Source organism: Heterodontus francisci, chromosome 33 (assembly GCF_036365525.1).
Source record: "Heterodontus francisci isolate sHetFra1 chromosome 33, sHetFra1.hap1, whole genome shotgun sequence".
Taxonomy (NCBI): domain Eukaryota; kingdom Metazoa; phylum Chordata; class Chondrichthyes; order Heterodontiformes; family Heterodontidae; genus Heterodontus; species Heterodontus francisci.
Genome location: NC_090403.1, coordinates 54,969,678 through 54,988,831, shown reverse-complemented (window position 1 = coordinate 54,988,831; position 19,154 = coordinate 54,969,678). Strand labels below are relative to the sequence as shown.

At 46.3% G+C, this 19,154-nt stretch overlaps 1 protein-coding gene across 2 annotated transcripts in view; it reads right to left on the bottom strand.

The window, feature by feature from the left end:
- skap1 (src kinase associated phosphoprotein 1) overlaps positions 1-19,154 on the bottom strand; it is a 387,134-nt gene that overhangs the window by 37,623 nt on the left and 330,357 nt on the right. For both annotated transcript variants that reach the window (XM_068013612.1, XM_068013611.1), the window contains one exon: positions 13,338-13,450. In XM_068013612.1, the coding sequence (XP_067869713.1) occupies positions 13,338-13,450 (113 nt within the window). The remainder of the gene's footprint in view (positions 1-13,337; positions 13,451-19,154) is intronic.

Here is a 19,154-nt window from a genome sequence, read left to right as displayed (position 1 = left end):
GGGTAAGCAAACTGAACAAACTAAGATGAAATGAAATAAATGCAAAAAAAAGATTGTAAAAAATGTAAAAAAAGAATGTAAAAAAAGGAAGAAAAAATAACTAAAAATGAAAGTAAAATGGGGGGCTGTCGTGCTCTGAAATTATTGAACTCAATGTTCAGTCCGGCAGGCTGTAGTGTGCCTAATCGGTAGATGAGATGCTGTTCCTTGAGCTTGCGTTGATGTTCACTGGAACACTGCAGCAATCCCAGGACAGAGATGTGAGCATGAGAGCAGGGGGGAGCGTTGAAATGGCAAGCAACCGGAAGCTCAGGGTCCTGCTTGCGGACTGAGCGGAGATGTTCCGCAAAGCGGTCACCCAGTCTGCGCTTGGTCTCCCCAATGTAGAGGAGACCACACAGTGAGCAGCGAATATAGTATACGACATTGAAAGAAGTACAAGTAAATCGCTGCTTCACCTGAAAGGAGTGTTTGGGGCCTGGGATAGTGAGGAGAGAGGAGGTAAATGGGCAGGTATTACACCTCCTGCGATTGCAGGGGAAGGTGCCCTGGGACGGGGATGAGGTGGTGGGGGTAATGGAGGAGTGGACCAGGGTGTCGCGGAGGGAATGATCCCTTCGGAATGCTGACAGGGGAAGGGAGGGGAAGATGCGACTGGTAGTGGCATCACGCTGGAGGTGGCGGAAATGGTGGAGGATGATCCTTTGGATATGGAGGATATGGGGGTGAAAAGTGAGGACCATTACCCTCTATTTCCTGCCACCAAGCCAATTTTGGATCCAATTTGCCAAATTGCCCTGGATCCCATGGGCTCTTACCTTCCTAACCAATCTCCCATACGGGACCTTATCAAAAGCCTTACTGAAGTCCATGTAGACTACATCAACTGCTTTACCCTCATCTACACATTTAGTCACCTCCTCGAAAAATTCAATCAAGTTAGTTTGACATGATCTCCCCCTGACAAAGCCATGCTGACTATCCCTGATTAATCCTTGCCTCTCCAAGTGGAGATTAATCCTGTCCCTCAGAACTTTTTCAAATAGTTTCCCAACCACTGATGTTAGACTCACCGGCCTGTAATTACCTGGTTTATCCCTGCTACCCTTCTTCAATAATGGTATCACATTCACTGTCCTCCAGTACCTCTCCCATGGCCAGAGAGGATCTGAAAATTTGTGTCAGAGCCCCTGCTATCACCTCCCCTGCCTCACACAATTGCTCAAGTAAGACCCCAATTAACACCCTCCAACTGCATATAATCAAACAATTGATACACAGTTAACAGATTAACATCCAATGTCGATCAGTGAGCACAGGCTGAACCAGGAAGGGATTTAGTCCCAGGTGATGCTGGGACCTCTTGAACAAGTGGCATTCTTCATGTGCAAGCTCAGACTGTCAGTGTTGGTGGGCTATTTAACCATGGGTGGCCTCATGTCAGAGTCTTGTCCTGCTCTTAGTCAACATCCAAACCCCCACATTTGAAACAACGAGGGTTCCTGGCTGACCACTAGGTTGGGAAGTCTGTATAATTTTCCATGGAACTGTGCATTGAGTGGAGATTGGACCTGCGAACATCTGGTTGCTGGTAATAACCTCTCCTAGACACTGCGCACATGTGGGAGCGTGAGAGTGCATGTATATGTGAACATGCATGTCTAATGGCGTGTATGTGTGAGTGTGTGTCTGTGAGATTGTGTCGATGTGAGCATGTGTGTGTGGGTGAGGGAATGAGGGTGAGTGAGTGTGAGGGTTAGTGTGAGGGAATGTGATTGAGGGCGAATGTGTATGAGGTTGAGTGTCCCTGGGAGAGGTTGAACCAGAACCAGCATTAGTTTCTGGGAATTGAACTCCTCCCATGTAAATTTGCCCAGAAAACAGCACAGACAATGATCAAAGGGATATGATAAAGGGAAATGGGGCAACAGATGAACCAGACAGGAATCTCTGAGAACAAAATGTTGCTTTTCAAAACTGTCAGATTTACCCCAAACCTGAATAAGGATTTTATCAGAAATTAGCAGCAGCTGTTAATCTCTTCCTTGGGCGTACTTTAAAATTGAACAAAATATTTAATTTATGTGATCTCAGGTCATGTGAGCTCCTCTCCCTGGGGTGCAATATGCTCAGCTGATTAATACAGAACACACACACACTAGAAAAAACACAAAAGACACAAGAACATGGCTAACACACTGTTACATATCGTCACACCCCTCACTGTAACACTGATATACCCCACACCCCTCACTGTAACACTGATATACCCCACGCCCCTCACTGTAACACTGATATACCCCACGCCCCTCACTGTAACACTGATATACCCCACGCCCCTCACTGTAACACTGATATACCCTACGCCCCTCACTGTAACACTGATATATTCCACACCCCTCACTGTAACACTGATATACCCCACACCCCTCACTGTAACACTGATATACCCCACACCCCTCACTGTAACACTGATATATTCCACGCCTCTCACTGTAACACTGATATACCCCACGCCCCTCACTGTAACACTGATATATTCCACAACCCTCACTGTAACACTGATATACCCCACACCCCTCACTGTAACACTGATATACCCCACACCCCTCACTGTAACACTGATATATTCCACACCCCTCACTGTAACACTGATATACCCCACACCCCTCACTGTAACACTGATATACCCCACACCCCTCACTGTAACACTGATATATTCCACACCCCTCACTGTAACACTGATATATTCCACACCCCTCACTGTAACACTGATATACCCCACACCCCTCACTGTAACACTGGTATACCCCACACCCCTCACTGTAACACTGATATACCCCACACCCCTCACTGTAACACTGATATATTCCACACCCCTCACTGTAACACTGATATACCCCACACCCCTCACTGTAACACTGATATATTCCACACCCCTCACTGTAACACTGATATACCCCACACCCCTCACTGTAACACTGATATACCCCACACCCCTCACTGTAACACTGATATCCCCCACACCCCTCACTGCAACACTGATATACCCCACACCCCTCACTGTAACACTGATATACCCCACACCCCTCACTGTAACACTGATATATTCCACACCCCTCACTGTAACACTGATATACCACACACCCCTCACTGTAACACTCTGATATACCCCACACCCCTCACTGTAACACTCTGATATAACCCACACCCCTCACTGTAACACTCTGATATAACCCACACCCCTCACTGTAACACTGATATACGCCTCACCCCTCACTGTAACACTCTGATAGACCCCACACCCCTCAATGTTTCTGATACACCCCACACCCCTCACTGCAACACTCTGATATACCCCACACCCCTCACTGTAACACTGATAGACCCCACACCCCTCACTGTAACACTCTGATATACCCCACACCCCTCACTGTAACACTCTGATATACCCCACACCCCTCACTGCAACACTCTGATATACCCCACACCCCTCACTGTAACACTGATAGACCCCACACCCCTCACTGTAACACTCTGATATATCCCACACCCCTCACTGTAACACTGATAGACCCCACACCCCTCACTGTAACACTGATATACCCCACACCCCTCACTGTAACACTGATATACCCCACACCCCTCACTGTAACACTCTGATATATCCCACACCCCTCACTGTAACACTGATAGACCCCACACCCCTCACTGTAACACTCTGATATACCCCACACCCCTCACTCTAACACTCTGATATATCCCACACCCCTCACTCTAACACTCTGATATATCCCACACCCCTCACTCTAACACTCTGATATACCCCACACCCCTCACTGTAACACTCTGATATATCCCACACCCCTCACTGTAACACTCTGATATATCCCACACCCCTCACCGTAACACTTTGATATACCCCACACCCCTCACTCTAACACTCTGATATATCCCACACCCCTCACTCTAACACTCTGATATACCCCACACCCCTCACTGTAACACTCTGATATATCCCACACCCCTCACCGTAACACTTTGATATACCCCACACCCCTCACTCTAACACTCTGATATATCCCACACCCCTCACTGTAACACTCTGATATATTCCACTCCCCTCACTGTAGCAAACTGTGTTGATATTGCACCATTAATGAGGAACTGTTCCAATGCTCTTCATAAGAGTATCAAACAAAATTTGACACCGAACCAAAGGAAGAGACATTAGGATTGTTCATTGGAAGCTTTGCGAAAGATTTGAGTGTTAAGGAATGTCTGAAAGGAGGACAGAGGGGTAGAGAGATGGGGCAGCTGAAGGCATGGCCGCCAATGGTGGAGTAAATGAATAGCGGATGCATTGAGTTCGGAACTGGAGAAGTTTTTTTTATTTGTTCATGGGATGTGGGCGTTGCTGGCTAGGCCAGCATTTATTGCCCATCCCTAACTGTCCTTGAACTGAGTGGCTTAATACACCATCCCAGGTGAGGATGACAGATTATTTCCCCTAAAGGACATTAGTGAACCAGATGGGTTTTTAACAACAATCAACAATAGTTTCATGGTCACCATTGGACTAGCTTTTTAATTCCAGGTTTTTATTAATTGAATTCAAATTTCACCATCTACCTTGGTGGGATTTGAACCCATGTCCCCAGATACTAGCCTGGGCCTCAGGGCTACTAGTCCAGTGACATTATCACTATGCCACTGCCTCCCCTTGTGCAGATGTCTTGGATGGGTGTAGTACTGGAGGCAGTTACAGAGATAGGGAGGGACCAAGGCATGAAGGAATTTAAGCACAAGGATAAAAATTTTGACATGGTGATGTTGCTGGTCCAGGAGCCAATGTAGGTCAGTGAGCAAAGAGGTGACGGGTGAATGAGACTTGGTGCGAATTAGGATACAGGCAGCAGAGTTTTAGATGAGCTGAAGTTTACAGATGGTGGAAGAGAGTTTAGAATAATCAAGTCTGGAAGTGACAAAGGGATAGATGAGGCTTGCAGCTGCAGATGGGCGATATTGAGGAGGTAGAAGTTGGCAGTATTGGTGATGGCACAGATATGGGGTCAGAAACTCGGCTCAGGGTGAACTAGGATGCCAAGGTTGCAAACAGTCTCATTCAGCTTCAGGCCAGTGAAAGGGATGGAATCTAGTGGCTAGGGAACGGGGTGTGTCGCGGGGACATATAGTGCTTGTGTGGTTGGCCAGGTTTGACAATATAAGACAACTTGCACTTCATCACCTCAGGACATCCCAACGTGCTTTACAGCTAAGCAACTTTTTTTTTTGGAAGTGTAGTCCCTGTTGTAATGTAGGAAACGTGGCAGCCAATTTGTGCATAGCAAGATCCCACAAACAGCAATGAAATAAATGACTGGCGAATCTGTTTTAGTCATGTTTGTTGAAGGATAAATATTGGGCAAGACATCAGGGAGAACTTGCTCCATTTAACAAAGACTTGAATATAAATGCTGCACAACTGATGGTTAAGGTGTCAGCTGTGGCTCAGTGGGGAGCATGCTTGAAGGTTGTGGATTGAAGGCCCACTCCAGAGACTCGAGCACATAATCCAGGATGACACTTGAGTGCAATACTGAAGGAGTGCAGCACTGTCAGAGAAGTTAAACTCAGCCTCCATCTGCCCTCTCAGGCACAACTGAAAGATCCCATGGCACAATTTTGTAGAAGAGCAGGGGAGTTTTCCCTGGTGTCCTGATCAATATTAATCCCTCAACCTGCATTACTAGAAAAACTGATTATTTGGTTATTATCACATTGCTGTTTGTGGGAGCTTGCTGTGCACAAACTGGCTGCTGTGTTTCCTACATTATAACAGAGACTACGAAAGTTTCAGGTCTTCCAGCGCAAACAGCTGTCCACAACCAAGTGTTGCAAACTGGCACATTCCAAGGTCAAGGTCTACATGCTGAGGGCTGTACTAAAGCTTGGGGCAGTGGCTGGAAAGGCTACAGAGGCTACAGTCTAAGGCCCCCCCCCCCCCCACCGCTGGAACCCATCTGTGCACCAGCGAATGTTTGACATGAAATGTAAATATATACTGTAAATATAACCTGTAATTGTCAGAGGCATCTCATGTGCTGCATTGAAATAAAGTGATCTGTATTGCAGTTTATGTAATGTCAAATTTGAATTATTATGTAATATACTTCCATAAATTTAACAAATGAAGTATATTGTTTGGAAAAAAAGTGACAACAGAAGTACTTCATTGGCTGTAAAGTGCTTTGGAATGACGTGAGGTGGTGAGAAGTCCTGTATCAATCCGACCACTTACTTTAAGCCTTGCACATCAACAATTGAGAAATCTACAGTGAACTCAGATTTCTGATTGGTTATTTGAAGTATTGTATAAACGTCAAAGTCTAGAGTACGACTGATCTAAGTAAAGAGAACTGTTTGCTTAATTAGCCTTTACAAATAATACGTGCAAAGAAAGGTCAGATTTAAGTGTGTTATATTTCATTCAGTTCCCTCATTTAGGCATCAGTGTCCTGGTAATCTAACAGGCACTGTTCATTTTTCCACTTGACCCATTCTGAGTACAGTTATTTGAATTTTCTGTGAAAGCTGTCAGATCTCATCACTTCCCCATGCACTTGTGGATATAAATGCCAGATGGGTGGTTTTTTTATTAGCTTCTATTTTGTCTGTTCAGTTGCACAGGGTAACACAGAATAGAATCTCTACCTGTGGGTTACATTCTCTGACAGTGAAAGATTCATTTGCCAATTAATCGGGATCAGATTGAAACTTTCCTTCCAAAATGAAATTATGATCCAGTTGGATGAACAAGGCTCTACTGAATTCCTCAATTATGTGTGTGCACAAGAGAGAGAGACAGAAAGACTGACACAAAGAGAGATAGCAAGAGAGACAGAGAGATCGAGAGAGCAGGAGAGAGAGCACAAGAGAGACAGAGAATGATGAGAGACACAGACAGAGAGAGAGTAAGAGAAACAGAACGAGACAGAGAGAGCAAAAGACAGAGTAAGAGGCAGGTTGAGATAGAGATCAAAAGGGACTGAGAGCAAGAGACACACAGAGACAGAGGGAGAGACAGAGGGAGAGACAGAGGGAGAGACAGAGGGAGAGACAGAGGGAGAGACAGAGGGAGAGACAGAGGGAGAGACAGAGGGAGAGACAGAGGGAGAGAAAGTGAGCACCAGCCAGCTTTCATCATTAAAAACTTGAGCTTGTCCAAAACTCACCTGCACATATCTAACGCACCAAGTCTCATTCATCCATCATTTCTGTATTCCCTGACATACACTGGCACCCAGTCTGACAGAGCTTGATTTAAAATTCTCCTTCTCATGTTCAAATCCCTCCATAACCTCACCCCTCTCTAACTCTGTAATCTTCTCCATCCCTACAACCTTCAATATCTCTGGCCTCCTGAGCATCCCTGATTTTAATTGCTACGCCACTGATGGCCATGCCTTCAGTTGCCAAGGCCCTAGGCTCTGGAGTTCCCTCCCTAAACCTCTTGACTGCTTTTTCTTCCTTTAAGTTGCTTCTTAAAATCTACCTCTTTGACCAAGCTTTGGTCACCTGTCCTAATATCTCCTTATGTGGCTCAGTATCAAATTTTGTTTAATAACATTCCTGTGAAGCACCTTGGGACATTTTACTTCATTAAAGGCACTATATAAATGCAAGTTGTTGTTGTTGAGGGAGTATGTGAATATATCTGCATGTCCATGTTCAACAGTGTGTATTGCATACTTGAACATGTATGATTAAGCATGTTAGATTGTGTTTGCCCACTTGGCTGGGTTACGTTCTATGACACTAGTTAGTGTACTGATATCTCCCTGAGAGAAAGAGGACTGAGAGACCCCAGTCAGTGTACTGTTAGTTTCTTGCTCAAGGACAGATGCCCCTTTCACTTTACAGGGTTGTCTCAGATACCAAAAGAGCCAGGTAATGGAGTGGTACCATTGCTTTACCTCTCCTCAGGACCTGCTGTTGGAGATCGCTGCTACTTGAACTCCCGTATTGGATCCTAGCCAGTTCCCGAGCTCTCTGACCATCTGCACCACGCAGAATGGCGCAAGTCAACAGCCAGAATGAGAATGTTGCAAGTCTGACCAGTGAGGTTCACGGTTCCTCTGCCGTCTACTTCACCTGCCTGTGGATACGGGGCAAATCAGGCAGCCAGGGGTTATTGCTGCATATTATTGAACTGTTTCCGATTTTGAAGGTGTGCAAAATCTGAAGTTTGGATTCAGCTGATTATTGCAAGTGCTCTTACTGGGGCAGTCTCAGGCCCCTGGACTTTGTCGGCCAATACAAATGGGTCGGGAGCACAGGCTGTGATTCATTCCCAGACAGACACGAGGGGATGATGGATAATGTCTTTCCCCATGGAGAGTTATTGGATGCTTTACCACAAGGGGGCTATTGAGGAACTGGCTAAGCATTTGAAAGGATTAAGATGCTCCTTAAAACCTACCTCTTTGACCAAGCTTTCATCACCTGTCCTAATATCTCCTTATGTGCCTCAGTGTCAAATTTTGTTTGATAACACTCCTGTGAAGCGCCTTGAGATGTTTTACTATGATAATGGCGCTACACAGATGCAGGCTGTTGTTGTTAGGTATTTAGGAACACAGAAACAGGAGGAGGCCATTCAGCCCCTCGATCCTGCCCTCACTCAGATCATGGCTGACCTGCAACCGAACTCCATCTACTTTAAAAGGGAATCAGATAAATACTTAAAGAGCAAAAATGCAAAAGTGAGGGGAAAGGGGCAGGGTGGTGAGATTGGGGGGATAACTCCAACTGAAAAGCTCGCATCCTGCAGGGGGCTCAGTGGTCTGCTTTCCGTGCTGCGATGTCTCTGATTCGTCGAGACATACTGGCTGTTCCATAAAGGAGACCAATTTAGAAACAGAAGATTGCATTTTTTTTTTGCAATTCCAAGAATTCGGAATATGAATCCGCTCAATGGCGTGGTTTACATATCCTGAAATATGCTTCAGGGGCTGTGTGGCAGAGGCCAAATTTCCTGGGTTTATTGATTAATTCTTAGTGTGGGTTATACTTAAAGCAGCCGCGGTGCAGCGTGTTACTCTAATGCAGTGAGTCCAGCTTGTGTGTGTCTCTCTTTCTCTCTCTCTTTTTCCTCGGTCTTGCCTCATTAGTGTCGGGAGCACAGTACAATCTGTTCTGTTCATAGAGGTGCATGATCAGACAGGACACACCAACGATTTATACGCTCAATGACCCATTTGACAAAGCAGAGTTGCCTTCCTAATCTGCCCATCTTTTCATCCACCCCTCAATTTTGTTCTCCAGCCCTCACTGCTGCAATGCGTACACTTTCTAAGGAAGAGGCAGCAAGAGAGCTCGGTCCCCACAGAGCTGGGGCAGAATCTTCCCCTTATGGCTTACTTACGTTTTTTTTTTAAAAGAGAGCGAGAGAGCAGGGGCCTGGACATCTATTGCAAACACGTCAGAGAGTTAGGCTCATTAAGTCACGGAATTATGCTCGCACTTCATTTGAACTCTGATTCACTGAACAGCTGCGTGAAGGGAAAAAGACTTTGATCAAGCGCTTTATCACGTCTCTCAGCTACGGCCCAGTGCGTCACGTAAAATGAATGAGCTGCAGCGACTGTTACGCAGCTAATGTGGAAGCTATTTTGTTTATTGCGCACAGCAAGACCCCAGAAAGGGCAGTGAGGTGAATGGGCTGGCAGAGGAAAAACACGCTCTGCCTATCATTGGAGGGTACCACCTGAATGCACAGACAGGGTCTCAGTCTAAAAGCCAATCTGAAGGTCCTTGAATGAAGCACTATCCTGTTCTCTCCTCTGCACTGGGGTGTCAGCCCAGATTAGATGGTTAGCTTGTGGTATGGGACTCAAACCCAGAATTGTCTGACTCAGAGGCAAGTATGCGAGGAGGGGAGTATGGTCAGAGTTCTTGCAGACTCACTATAGAAGATGTACGTTATCAGAGAGGACTTCTCTGTTGCTCACAGGTAGGTACCTCATATGATGAGTTGCAAAAGCAGCTTTGAGTCCCACTCTTTGCTGATATGAATGTAAGAACAGTTGGGGCTCTACACAATTGCCCCATACCTGGGAGTTGCCAACCCTCGAGGATTGTCCTGGAGTCTCCAGGAATTAAAGATTCATCTCCAGGACAACGCTACAAGGGGTGGAGAAACCTCCAAGAATACATCCAACAAGAGTTGGCAACCCAATGCCTACAGCTCCCACTGACATCATTACACTAGATGGTATAAACTTGGCTTGTACTCTGCTGAGGTGAGATGGTTGAGGGGTGATTTGATGAAGGTTTTTAAAATGTTAGAGCAAATTTGATAGGATAGATACGGAGCAACTTTTTTCTCTGGTGGGGGAATCAAGAACAATGAGACATGATCTTTAATTTAGAGCTGGGCAATCAGGAGTGATATCAGGAAGCACCTTTCCACACAAATGGTGATTAAAAACTTGGATCTCTCTTCATTGAGAGGCTGTGTATGCGAGTGGTCAACTGGAGCTTTCAAGACTGAGACTGATAGATTTTTGTTAGATGAGTGTATCAAAGGATATGGAGCTAAGACAGATGGAGTTGTGGTACTGGTCAGCCATGATCTAATTGAATGACAGAGCAGGCTCGAGGGGCTGAATGGCCTTCCTGTTCCAATAAACACAGTGATTTCTCTTGGACAGTGTGCTTTTCAGGTGTGGACAGAAACTGGAGTGGGTGAGGGTTCAGGAGCAGACTCTCTCACCAGATTTGGATTTGTCTTGCTTTAATCACAGTGAAAATAAAAAAAATAAAGTTATTTATGACTGTTTGGTTAATAAGCAAACTTTTAGTTAAATGTTCCACAGTGACATTGGCCCCCTATTTGTTCCAGCTCTCCCTGTGCCCCAGAATGGTAACTGAATCATCATTTTCACCTCTCTCCATCATGGCCTCACTGTACTCTACTATCTGCAATCTCCTTCTGGATTGCAGAGCTCGGGATTTCCTGTTTGTATCTCTCTTCCTCCCAGCCTCTCACCAATCTCTCTCAGGCTCCTGTTTCACCCATTTCTAATCTTTGCCAGCTCTGATGAAAGGTCACAGACCTGAAACACTCTCTCTCCACAGATGCTGCCAGACCTGCTGAGTATTTCCAGCATTTTCTGTTTTTATTCCTGTTTCACCCATTTGCTTCTGACCTGCTGATGAGCTCTCACTGGTTACTCTTCAATTCCCACCCACCCTCGGGTGTCTCCCTGGCTCCTTCCACTCTCCCCTCTCACGCCCCTGCGTGCTTCTCCCAGTCTAAGTGATAGGCTGTACCAAATGCAACAGGTAATGCACATTAAAAGTTAAGTTAAGTTTCCCATTCTCTGGAGAGCTGTGCTAACTGAAGAGATGTCTCAAACTTGGGTCATGGATTTTTTTCCCCCAGGTCTTTTGGCTGGAAATTAGGAAATAATTTTAAGAGCAAATATATACCAGTGTCTGATGCTTCACAATCTCATACAAACACATTAGACCTACCGTCTGATATAATGCACACTGCTGGTAAGGCTCTGTCTCTATATATACGTACATGTATAGGCAGAATCCACAATTAAGTTTCTTTGCTATAACATCTCTGCATATCTCCCAGAGAATGGGCTACACAGAGAGAGGGAGACACACTCCTAATGCATAATGATCGGGAAATAACTGCTGTGCTTCAGCACGCTTGATGTGATACATTGTCAGTGTCAGGCTCCTTGTATGGGTTAGAAACACAAGTAGTTACTCAAACTCACCAATCACGATGGTGTATCTCTTTCGCCACTCTTCTGTCACAGGCTAATGGACCAATCAATTCAAGCCTTTGTATGGCACAGGTGACCTGAAGTTGAACTGGTGAATAATTGCTCGAGATGGTAAAATCACCGCCACTCATCAAGAGATTATTCACAGCCTTTAGGGGTTTGGCATTGTGGTTGAATCAGTACAAAGATAGAGAGAGAGAGAATGGATTTTCTCTCTCGGCCCAATACTTAAGTAGATAATATAACAAACATTTGCATCCATACATCATTTTTTCATTGGCTGCATTAAATCAGTACTTATACGGCAGGAGGGTATTTTGCTACTGTACTGTATTGCTAATTATTTCTTAATAATCTCGCTGCAAAGACACTGTCATTAGTAATGCCGCACTGTGATCGCTAGACAGGGTCTCGTGTCCGTGATCCAGGAGTGCTGCTGTGACATTAAACACAAAGCAAATTGAAAATAAAAAAGGCACATGGTTCTGTGAGGACATTGGTTTCCCCGGGCTCGGAGTGCACAGGGAAGTCAGACAGGGGGGAGCACGTCAACAGAAGGGAATGCTCTTTCCACCAATTTTCAATCCATTCGTTTACAAGAATGGAGAATCAGGAAGGCTTCTTCATCTGGCCTGGGGTTCCTTCCCAACCTATTTTCCTTGTGTCCGCCAGGTACATGGAGCTGAGGTACAGATCAGCCGTGATGTGATTGCAGGACAGAACAAGCTTGAGAGGCTGAATGGCCTCCTCCTGCTCCTGTGACCCAAAAGCCCCAGGCATATAGAGAGATAAATCTACCACTGTAAATTAAAATGACAGGGTGATGTGAGGGGCTGCAATTCACATTAGGGTATCTGTGTTGGTTAGAGGTTGGGCTGGAGGGGCTGCAGAGGAAAGAAGATCAACCAGGGCCCCACTACTGATCACTATCCGGTGACCCTTGCCATGTAGAAAAACAGAACGACTTGCATTTCTATAGCACCTTTCATGACCTCAGGATGCCCCAAAGCGCTTTTACAGGCAGTGACATTTTTCTGAAGTGTAGTCACTGTTGCATTGTAGGAAACATGGCAGCTAATTTGTGCACAGCAAGCTCCCACAAACAGCAATGTGATAATGACCAGATCATCTGTTTTAGTGATGTTGATTGATGGATAATTATTGGTCAGGACACCGGGGAGAACTCCCCTGCTCTTCTTCCATGGGATCGTTTACGCCCACCTCAGAGGATAGACAGGGCCTTGACTTAAAGTCTCATCTGAAAGGCAATGCCTCCGACAGTGCAGCAATCCCTCAGTATTGCACTGGGAGTGTCAGCCTGGATTATGTGCTCGAGTCTCTGGAGTGAAGAACTGAAACCACAATGTACTGACACAGGGGCAAGAGAGCTGCCCATTGAGCCAATCCAGATACCAATGGCCAACAGTGTTCCCATCGTAGGGTTAACAACGACCAGGATGTAGAGGGTGAGGAGGATAAAAGCTTCACACATCACAAATAGAGTAAATGATTGGTTCAATGCCTTACTTTGCTCAGGATGTGAATCAAATCTCCTCGTTTAAATGACAGTTCATCAGGTTCCTCACTAATGCAATCCCAGAGTCCCAGGTAGTAGCTTGCATAATCGATGCTGGCATTTCCTTTGTAAAATGAAAAGAGGAGACAGTGTAACTACTCAAAGATTTATTCGAGCTATTTAATATCCTTTATTAATGAACCAATAAGATATAAGTGGGAGTGTGGCAGGTTATAACTAAAGAGGAAAGTGGATCACATGACGGGAGGCACAGGTTGAGTCTTTTAATCAAAGCTACCCTTCCTCACTTACAACCAATCATACTCCCACACGCCCATTATTGCTATTTAATCACCTCTTAAAGGTGTCTTAACTCAAGTGCGTCCAACCATGAGCCGAGGCAACTCGACTCTATTCAGGCTGTTTGAATTTCTTGGGCCTGGAAATTTGGGAAGAGCTTTTGTTGGGGGAATGAGTTTGAAATCTGAACACCATGCTCTGCTCCGGAGATGTGGAAATTAATGGAAATACTGATTTAAATCCCTGTACATGGCCTGCAAGCCTCCTGCTAAAGTGCCAATGAGAACTAATTTTTTTTTCATGGGATCTGTGTGTCACTAGCAAGGCCAGCATTTGTTCCCATCCCTAATTGCCCTGGACAACTGAGTGGCTTGCTAGGCCTTTTTGGAGGGCAGTTAAAAGTCAACCACATTGCTGTGTGTCTGGAGTCACATGTAGGCCAGAGCAGGTAAGGATGGCAGATTTCCTTCCCTGAAGGACATTCATGAATCAGATGGGTTTTTATGACAATCAATGATGGTTTAATGGCACCATTACCGAGACTAGCTTTCAATTCCAGATATTTTATTAATAATTGAATTTAAATTCCACCAGCTGCTGTGGTGGGATTTGAACCCATGTCCCCAGAGCACTAGCCTGGGCCTCTGGATTACTAGTAAAGTGTCATTACTACTACACCACTGCCTCCCATTAGCTGGTGCTGATGCCTCTCAGTAGGGTTCCTGTGTGTGCAGCAGATCATTGACCTGCCTTGAGCTGGACACCACACAGAGACAGCAAGACTGGGAAGAACAATTAAAGGTGATTTTATTTCACTGTTGTTGAAGCAGAAGCATTATAATTGACTCAAAAAGCTCCTGAGAAGGCGAGGGATGAAGAAGTGGAAAAAAGATCAGCCAAGGTTCCGCCCCCGACTACAGTGACAGGATTGGGAATGATCTCAGCTTGGGCACCTTCAGCAGCTCCTCCAACAACCTCAGTCAAAGGGTTCATGTGTTGTAATAAAGATAGAACTTGCATTTCTATAGTGCCGTTCACAGGACATCCCAAAACACCTTAAAGCCAACCAAGTCATTTTGGAGCATAGTTACTGGTGAATGGCCTACTTCTGCTCCTCACTCGGATGTTCATCATATGGGAAATGCAGCAACCAATCTGTGCACAGAAAGCTCCCACAAACAGCTGTGACCAGATCATCTGTTTCAGTGATGTTGGTAAAGGGATAAATATTGGTCAGGACATTGGGAAGAATTCGGCACAGCAAAGAAGTACTTTTGAAGTGTACGGCAGGATTTCCGGGCCCTGCTGAGGTTTGGAATGGAGGCAGACGGGGCCGGAAAATACCAGCATGGGCAGCATTCCGGTCTCCCAGTCCCATTTCCGGTGTCGGCCGTTTTGGCCAACGCCTGTTCAGGGCCCAGCAAGGCCGCCTGAACCCAAGAGACAGGCAGCCAATTCGACTCATTACGATCCTTTTTAAGGGTAAATAATGGAGGCCGACTGGGATTTTCTAGTCAGCCTCCTGTTTTCCGACACGACAGGGGGCAGTTTAACTGCCTGGAGGCAGGTGCCCTGTGGCAGGCCAGGGTGCAGTGCTCCAGGCAGGCCTACAGGCCCTCCCTGCCTGTCCAGGTGGAGGCACAGCCAAAGGCCACCCTGTGGAGGGATTTCCCCATCACCTCACTGCTCCCTACTGACAGTGGTGGCCTGGCTGCTTTTTCTATTTTTTAATTAAACTCTTCAAAACGTTTTTCAGATCCTGCCTCGATGCTGAAGCGCCCTCTCAATTACTTACCTTTTACTGCAGCCAGGTGCTCCTCTGAAGCTGGAAGGCCTCTGATTGGCCCTCCAGTTTCGAGAGCCTGCCCATTGCCCTTAACTGGACAGGAACCTGTCTCCGTGCCGGTTAAGGGGGTGCCCCGGACTCAGTGACTGTTTCCTCCTGGGGGCAGGTTCGGGACCCAGAAACAGTCCCGGCTTCAGTTTCCTGCCAATAAAGTGAAAGTTCAGCCTGCAGTCACGAGAGTAAAGTAGGAAAATAGTTTTCTAAGTAGTCTGATATACCCCACACCCCTCACTGTAACATTCTGCTATACCCCACACCCCTCACTGTAACATTCTGATATATCCCACACCCCTCACTGTAACACTCTGATATACCCCACACCCCTCACTGTAACACTCTGATATATCCCACACCCCTCACTGTAACACTCTGATATACCCCACACCCCTCACTGTAACACACTGATATACCCCACACCCCTCACTGTAACACACTGATATACCCCACACCCCTCACTGTAACACAATGATATACCCCACACCTCTCACTGTAACACTCTGATATACCCCACATCCCTCACTGTAACACTCTGATATACCCCACACCCCTCACTGTAACACACTGATATACCCCACACCCCTCACTGTAACACTCTGGTATACCCCACACCCCTCACTGTAACACAATGATATACCCCACACCCCTCACTGTAACACTCTGGTATACCCCACACCCCTCACTGTAACACAATGATATACCCCACATCCCTCACTGTAACACTCTGATATACCCCACACCCCTCACTGTAACACAATGATATACCCCACATCCCTCACTGTAACACTCTGATATACCCCACACCCCTCACTGTAACATTCTGATATACCCCACACCCCTCACTGTAACATTCTGATATACCCCACACCCCTCACTGTAACACTCTGGTATACCCCACACCCCTCACTGTAACACACTAATATACCCCACACCCCACACTGTAACACTCTGATATACCCCACACCCCTCACTGTAAAACTCTGGTATACCCCACACCCCTCACTGTAACACACTAATATACCCCACACCCCTCACTGTAACACTCTGATATACCCCACACCCCTCACTGTAACATTCTGATATACCCCACACCCCTCACTGTAAAACTCTGGTATACCCCACACCCCTCACTGTAACACTCTGATATACCCCACACCCCTCACTGTAACACTCTGATATATCCCACACCCCTCACTGTAACACACTGGTATACCCTAAACCCTTCACTGTAACACACTGATATACCCCACACCCCTCACTGTAACACACTGCTATACCCCACACACCTCACTGTAACATTCTGATATACCCCACACCCCTCACTGTAACACTCTGGTATATCCCACACCCCTCACTGTAACACACTGATATACCCCACACCCCTCACTGTAACACACAAATATACCCCACATCCCTCATTGTAACACTCTGATATACCCCACACCCCTCACTGTAACACTCTGATATACACCACATCCCTCACTGTAACATTCTGATATATCCCACACCCCTCACTGTAACACTCTGATATACCCCACACCCCTCACTGTAACACACTGATATACCCCACACCCCTCACTGTAACACACTGATATACCCCACATCCCTCACTGTAACACTCTGATATACCCCACACCCCTCACTGTAACACACTGATATACACCACACCCCTCACTGTAACACTCTGGTATACCCCACACCCCTCACTGTAACACTCTGATATACACCACATCCCTCACTGTAAATCTCTGATATACCCCACACCCCTCACTGAAATACACTGATATACCCCACATCCCTCACTGTAACACTCTGATATACCCCACACCCCTCACTGTAACACTCTGATATACCCCATACCCCTCACTCTAACACTGATATACCCCACATCCCTCACTGTAACACTCTGATATACCCCACACCCCTCACTGTAACACTCTGATATACCCCATACCCCTCACTCTAACACTCTGATATACCCCACATCCCTCACTGTAACTCTCTGATATACCCCACACCCCTCACTGTAACACTCTGATATACCCCATACCCCTCACTCTAACACTCTGATATATCCCACACCCCTCACTGTAACGCTCTGATATATCGCACACCCCTCACTGTAATGCTCTGATATAACCACACCCCTCACTGTAACACTCTGATATACCCCACACCCCTCACTGGAACACTGATATACCCCACACCCCTCACTGTAACACTCTGATATACCCCACACCCCTCACTGTAACATTGATATACCCCACACCCCTCACTGTAACGCTGATATACCCCACACCCCTCACTGTAACACTGATATACCCCACACCCCTCACTGTAACGCTCTGATATACCCCACACCCTCACTGTAACACTCTGATATACCCCACACCCCTCACTTTAACACTCTGATATACCCCACACCCCTCACTTTAACACTCTGATATACCCCACGCCCCTCACTGTAATGCTCTGATATAACCACACCCCTCACTGTAACACTCTGATATACCCCACACCCCTCACTGTAACACTCTGATATACCCCACACCCCTCACTTTAACGCTCTGATATACCCCACACCCTCACTGTCACACTCTGATATACCCCACACCCCTCACTGTAACACTCTGATATATCCCACACCGCTCACTGTAACACTGATATACCCCACACCCCTCACTGTAACACTCTGATATATCCCACATCCCTCACTGTAACACTCTGATATACCCCACACCCCTCACTGTAACACTCTGATATACCCCACACCCCTCACTGGAACACTCTGATATACCCCACAACCCCTCACTGTAACACTCTGATATACCCCACACCCCTCACTGTAACACTCTGATATACCCCACACCCCTCACTGTAACACTGATATCCCCCACATCCCTCACTGTAATGCTCTGATATACCCCACACCCCTCACTGTAACACTCTGATATACCCCACACCCCTCACTGTAACACTCTGATATACCCCACATCCCTCACTGTAACACTGATATACCCCACACCCCTCACTGTAACGCTGATATACCCCACACCCTCACTGTAACATTCTGATATACCCCACATCCCTCACTGTAACATTCTGATATACCACACACCCCTCACTGTAACACTCTGATATACCCCACACCCCTCACTGTAACATTCTGATATACCACACACCCCTCACTGTAACACTCTGATATACCCCACATCCCTCACTGTAACACTCTGATATACCCCACATCCCTCACTGTAACTCTCTGATATACCCCACACCCCTCACTGTAACACTGATATACCCCACACCCCTCACTGTAACGCTGATGTACCCCACACCCTCACTGTAACATTCTGATATACCCCACACCCCTCACTGTAACACACTGATATACCCCACACCCCTCACTGTAACACTCTGATATACCCCACACCCCTCACTGTAACACTCTGATATACCCCACACCCCTCACTGTAACACTGATATACCCCACATCCCTCACTGTAACATTCTGATATACCCCACACCCCTCACTGTAACACTCTGATATACCCCACACCCCTCACTCTAACACTCTGATATACCCCACACCCCTCACTCTAACACTCTGATATACCCCACACCCCTCACTTTAACACTCTGATATATCCCTCACTGTAACTCTCTGATATACCCCACACTCGGC